Source organism: Brassica napus, chromosome C6 (assembly GCF_020379485.1).
Source record: "Brassica napus cultivar Da-Ae chromosome C6, Da-Ae, whole genome shotgun sequence".
Lineage (NCBI taxonomy): Eukaryota > Viridiplantae > Streptophyta > Magnoliopsida > Brassicales > Brassicaceae > Brassica > Brassica napus.
Genome location: NC_063449.1, coordinates 38,295,656 through 38,301,829, shown reverse-complemented (window position 1 = coordinate 38,301,829; position 6,174 = coordinate 38,295,656). Strand labels below are relative to the sequence as shown.

The window sequence follows — 6,174 nt, the reverse complement described above, 5'->3', positions numbered from 1 at the left end:
CTTCAGAAATCTCGCTCAATGTCCTCCCATGGATCTGCAGAACTAACTGGACTTCCACAAACACCTTAACTTTTGAGAAGCGACTGATATCCCCTGAAGACACAGCAATAAATGATATCTGTTTAGCAAAAGAATGGAGCAAGGCTCAAGGAAATACAATAGCCTCAAGAACCTTACCCCCACTTAGAAGAATCCCCAACAGTTTTGTCACAGCCTTACCTCCTGAAGGAGAAACGGTAAGGTGTATGACCGATACAGCTTGGAAGAAGGATCAACAGGTCGCATGCCTTGCTTGGATCTTCACGGGACAATCGCTGCAAACATCGATTCAGGAATCACGCTTCCAACGCTTCGTGGGATCACCTCTGATCGCGGAGGCCTTAGCAACGGACATCCCTGTTTTCCGATTACATCACTTCCAGAAGACGTCAAGGCTGACATATTGGCGTGTGTACGGATATGTGACTATCCGAGAGTCTCCCTCGTTTCAAAGAGCTTCCGGTCACTCGTTTCGTCGCTTGAGATATACGCAAGACGATTTTCCTTGGGCTGCACTGAACATTGTCTCTATGTTGTCCTCTATAACTGGGCCAACCGTGTGGACTGTTTGTATACTCTCCACCGCAATAGCAGCCACTTGGTCCTAATCCCTGCATGGCTTCCTGAAATGCCACCTTATGGAAGCTTCGTAGATGTGGGTTCGAGGATATATGCGTTTTCTAGTTTTAAATCTTACATCATCGACTATACATCTCACACTGTGCAACATCTCCCGAGGATGCCTTTCCCCATGTCTGCTCTACTCGCTGATGTCATCGGAGGGAGAATCTACGTCTATGGATATCACGTTACCGATCAAAAGTCACATGGGATACTGGTGTTCAATACAGAAACACAAACGTGGGAAGGTCCGATGACAGTGCCAAGGATGCAGATACGTGATGGTTGCTTGGTGGTGATGGCTGGTAAGATGTACATGAGGAATTTTCAGAATAGCTTTGTTTACGACCCAAAGGAAAGCAAGTGGGAGACAGACGAGGTGCTTAACTCAATGGAGTGGGAGAAGGCATGTATTGTTGATGATGTTTTGTACTTTTACGATTATTCGGACATGGAATTGAATGCATATGATCCAGAACACAAGTGTTGGCAAGTGGTGAAAGGTGTGGAAGATTTGATGGCTGAGATGAGACGTGTTGTTTGTTTTTGGGCAATGGCTATGACTAATTACGCTGGCAAACTGGTTTTTTTTTTTTGTAAACAAGAAAGCACTGGGGAGATTTTGATTTGCGGAAATTTCGCTGGAAAGACGCAAAGGGGGTCAGATTTGGGGTGAAGTTGATCAATGGAGTGATCATGCTTTGATTGCTGGTAGTTTTCGCATTATGAAATCTCTAGATGTTGTGCTTTGATTCAACAACGCTCTCCTTCTTATAATTCTGTTGTGATTTGGGGGTTTCTTAGAGAACAGTAAAACTTGTTGTCATTTGGGTTTTGTTAGAGAGCATCAAGTGAGGAGGGCATTCGTTTGGTGTGTTGAAATGTAATCAAAATATCTCTCTTTTCTTAAGTTGTGTTCCTTATAAGTATGTAACTGCTTCTCAATAAATGAAAACATGTTCCCAGTTACAAAAATGTATCTTCAATTTTGGGATGTTTGTCTGTTGTGTGGCAGTTGGCCAACTCCTTTGCCTTTGAACAACCTTGTAATCAAGATTATGGTAGTAATTACTTGGATTTACTTACTTGGGGGAACTAGGCATGGCAAGCTGCAACAACTTTGATATTCCTCTTCCATTTTCTAGCAGTTTCCATCAGTTTGATCATGAATTTATGCAGCAGACACAACCGACCTATAATCAGATACCATCTTTCGGAATGATGTTCTCTTAGGCTTTTTTTGTTCCACAAACTGATAGTTTGACTTGGTATGGTCAACAATTTTTTATTTGTTTTTTTTTTATAATTTTTTTTTCTTATCATGGTTTGATGCAGGAGCCTTCCTTCATATAAACTTGTGATCGTAACAAGTAAATGAGCTCGATACCAAATCCACCAGTTAGGCTGTTTGAAAAATATAATTTAAAACATCAAAAATACTAATATCAAATTAGGAAGAACTCTTTTTGGGTATCTACAAGGATGGAGCTGCTCTTAAGGCAGTAGTGAGAGACTACTGCAATAATTTTTCACTCTTTACTATTAATAAAAGTAAAAGGAGGGAGAAAGAAGAAAAAATTGTTAAAAGATTTTTTTTAAGATACTTGCAGAAAAATGTAGAAACTATGACACTGTTGTGTTTTTTGGAATGGTAAAAAAAATTGCATTTAATTTAAATACTTATGGAGTTATTTTTAAAACATCCTACTATATAAAATGAACTATTTTTAAAGCTTTTTAGGCATGCCACATAGGACAAAATATTTAGAACCAATTATTTACACATGTCATCAAGAGTTTTTGTTTTATGGGCCTCGAACCATCCAACTTTATAAAAATACCAAACCCATTTATAGTTCCCCACATAAAGACCTAAATAAGCATGTTTTACGCTACGTCTATTATTGAAACCCAAATTCTCTCCACTTTGTCGTATCACCTTCATCAGTCAATGCTATTTTTGGCTTTGATTAGGTTCACCTCCGTATTCCTTCCCTCTCTCTAATCTTCTCCAATAAAAATCCATGGAACTCTTCAGCTCCCCCTCTCTTCTCATTCTATCGATATCTCTGTAAATAATTGATGCCAGGATCGGGAATCAAACATCGCTTACTCGCTTATTGTGTCTCTCAACCGGCTAATCTTTAATTCCACTGTTGAAAATGTCTGCTTCCGATGCTATTTCTGTCCAGACAGATGTTACCAAGGCCAACTTTGACGATCTCCACGCTCTTGCAAATACGAACTTATAACTCCCCGGTAGAGTCTATTTCCTTTTTCAGTTTTAAATTCACCAATCCAATTGAATCGTAAAATACTTTTCACACTCTCAGATGTTGAACAAATATGTTTCATGTAAGGCTATGACCTCAACTAGGCGGCAGCAACGAATCGTTTGTCGTCCGTTTTTTCATTGAGCTGTAAGTTCATACTCGCCATTTCAAAGTTTCCATGCTTATCTCCATTTATTTCTTCTTTTCCTTAACTTATATTATCTCCAATTACAGTTTGGTCATGCTGTATTTGTCTTTGTGGGATGGCGCAGCCACAAGTTTTGGGGGAATTTGTGCTCAGGCTATACTACCCACTCTGTCATGGTGGTCATCACGGTGAATCCTAAAATTTTTGGAGGTATTGGTAGGACAGAAGAGGTCCTCCCACGTGTTGAGATCTTCACAGTGCCTCTCCAAAGTCCAACGACTAGGTTAATATAACTCTGTCATCCTATATTGTGAATACTATACGACTTTAGAATTCTCCAACTAATGGTCATTTATTTCTCTCCGTTAAGACCCATAAGGCTTATTTTCTATGTAAGGCTAGATCGTCGGTGTCCTCCAGCAAAATGGTTGGTCGACAGAAGAGGTCTTCTGTCGCTTGCACTGGTTGCAGAAGGAGATTGGACAAATCCAAGACTTCACTACAGTGCAATAGATGTGTTTCACCAAACGTCACTGGAGTCATCAGGTACAGAATAATCATACTCACTCGAAGGTAGAACAATCCAAAAGTATCAACAAACGTCACCACTTCACGCACTTTTACCAGGTTCCATGTCGAGTAGCCTTTAGATGATGGCTACGAAAATGCTGTATTTGTGGTGTCTGACACGGAGATGACCAAACAGACCAAGAAAAATGCAGCCACAATGGCTCTTGAGGAGGTTAGTTTCCACCCCAGCACTCCATTCATCTTATATTTTTAAAATGGTCAAGGTTGCTCTCATTGACTCACTAAACTTAAACCTATTTTAATTTTACTCCCAACCACTGAACCTTCACCGTCTCTTCAATCACTGAAGATGTGGCTCTCAACACACATTCAGAGGTTGGCTAATATAAGTTTAATTGAATTATTGTCTGGGGAGCTCTAAAACAAAATACATGCAAAACTGTTTTCCAGGTTGCAAGCAGCAGCAAAGCACCACAGGTGTACGACTAATCGGAACAACCACCAGCATCTGGCAACTTCACATGTGATGCATACACGAAAGAAATGGACGGTGAGGCAGCAAAACCAACCAAGCTTTGGAGACGATGAGAACACCCGCAAGCGCCTGTGAGTAATATTTTCAAGTCCAACAATGTCATTCCCACTTAACTTCTGTACCTTAAATAACTATTTTCCATGTTTTTTATTTTTCCAGCTTTGTTTTTTTTTTGAATTATCTTCTGCTTAACTGTTACTTGGTTTTAAAATAAAGTTTTTTTAATAAAGGGAACGTTGACGGGAATTTGCATATTGGGAAAAAGGCTTTGTTTCACTTTGTGCATGAATACATATTCAGATAGTAAAACAGCCATCAACCTCAATATGATAAGAATCTGATGCCGTCTTATTTTTAAAAGGACCACCACAATTTGACTAACATATTCGAGAGGTTTGATGGCGAGGTATTCGGAGTACAACAACACACAAGCCCACTTCATCAAAGAGTTGAATACTTACATGCTAAAAAAATAAAAATCTTGGTTTCTATCACTTCTCAAGAAAACAACCCAAAATATGTGCTCATCCTCTTAGTAAATCTATTTCTGAATCTGAAGTTTGGTAATGTATTTAAACTATCTCCTACTCGGTGAATAGTTACTTTTATTTTAAATAAAGAGGAACGTTGACGTGTCTTTCCGTATTTAGCAAAACAAACCTCTCCTTTATTTATGCAGGAATACATATTCAGAAAGTAAAACGGGTTAACTTCTAGACAGCCTATCAAACTACAAAATGGCAACAAGCTTAGTGATGTCTTACAGCAAAACACGACAACTTTTAAATTAACCTATCAATCCAGTGATTTTCTCAAATCGAAATTTTTAAAGCCCAACTAATGCTCATAACTATTTTCACCCTAATATTCATATAGATCACATAATTAAACTATCATATATAATAGCCGACCTCACCAAGCTTTATAAACTTTTTTGTTTTTTTTTTTCTTTATAAACTTTCTTATTTCCTACAAGAAGCCATAATCAAAGTTTAAAAACAAACACTTAAAAACTAAGCATTGTAATTGAAGATATTAAACTATTTGATGGAAAATGAACATTTTCTTATACACATGGCAATGTTATCAGTTGACTTAGGTCTATTTCAAATTAAACCAAAATCTCCGCGCTTGCGCGGAGGCCAGCCACTAGTTATTATAATAATAGTAAAAAAAAACTATTCTTAAGAAGTTGACTTGAGATGCTCTTATATTATTTCTCAATAAATATGTTTGAGAAGATCTATGTGTTAGTCGCACTCATCCATAAATGAAAAAAACAACTAGTGGGGGTAGGCACAAAGCCAGAAGCCAGCAAATTTGGAGATTGTAGACCAGTTAGTTGATGCAAAATTATCTGATTTCTAAGATCATCACAAATAGATTTAAATCAGTCTTGTTTTCTTCTTCAGCCCTAATCAATATGCTTTCTTGAAAGGCTGCATACTTGGTGAGAATGTCATAGTTTCATCAGAGCTTATTATGAACTATGAGAAGGCTTCATGTCCAAAAGTTGCATGCTGAAGGTGCATATCAGAAAATATTTGACACGCTCTACTAGGATTTAATATTCAAGATCTTGGAAACACAAGGGTTCTCGGCTTTGTTTATATATATATATATTATATTATGGTGTTCATCACCTTGCCTAGGTTCTCTATTTCCATTAATGGAACATTGGCTATTTTTTCCCACTGAAATGGGGCTGCATCAAGGTGACTCCATGTCTCCGCATTTGCTCATTACGGTGATGAAAGCTTTGTCAAAATTATTGGAACGCCCGGTTGATCTCGGACAAGCACGTCAAGTTCTGGCGCACTCTCCTGTATAACGCATGTTATGGCGCACTTCAAGGGATGGTGTGGGCTGGATATGAACCCAGACAAATGAGATTTTTTGGGAGGTGATGATGAAATAAAAACGATAATTTTATAAGTGGAATAAGAAACCTCTATAAATTAATAATATTGGGACTACACCAAAACTATAATTTTTTTTATTAATTTATAGAGATATTAATTTATCGA

At 38.0% G+C, this 6,174-nt stretch overlaps 1 protein-coding gene and 1 long non-coding RNA gene across 7 annotated transcripts; both read left to right on the top strand.

Annotated features, from left to right (window-relative positions):
- The first annotated feature begins 283 nt into the window (after positions 1–283).
- LOC125588517 (F-box/kelch-repeat protein At4g38940-like) lies at positions 284–1,759 on the top strand. Its single transcript, XM_048759903.1, has 2 exons — positions 284–1,243; positions 1,676–1,759. Exons 1-2 carry the CDS (start codon positions 284–286, stop codon positions 1,757–1,759), a joined length of 1,044 nt encoding a protein of 347 aa, XP_048615860.1.
- A 783-nt stretch (positions 1,760–2,542) lies between these two features.
- Positions 2,543–4,786, top strand: LOC125588627. Of its 6 annotated transcripts, XR_007324762.1 has the most exons (8): positions 2,546–2,919; positions 2,994–3,080; positions 3,168–3,364; positions 3,479–3,627; positions 3,709–3,823; positions 3,962–3,987; positions 4,063–4,218; positions 4,378–4,786. It is a non-coding gene; the product is annotated as an uncharacterized LOC125588627 (long non-coding RNA). The 6 variants fall into 6 exon arrangements; XR_007324764.1 differs by lacking the exon at positions 4,378–4,786 and having other exon boundaries at positions 2,543–2,919; positions 3,206–3,364; positions 4,063–4,336; XR_007324761.1 differs by lacking the exon at positions 4,378–4,786 and having other exon boundaries at positions 2,545–2,919; positions 3,484–3,627; positions 4,063–4,335.
- Positions 4,787–6,174: the final 1,388 nt, after the last annotated feature.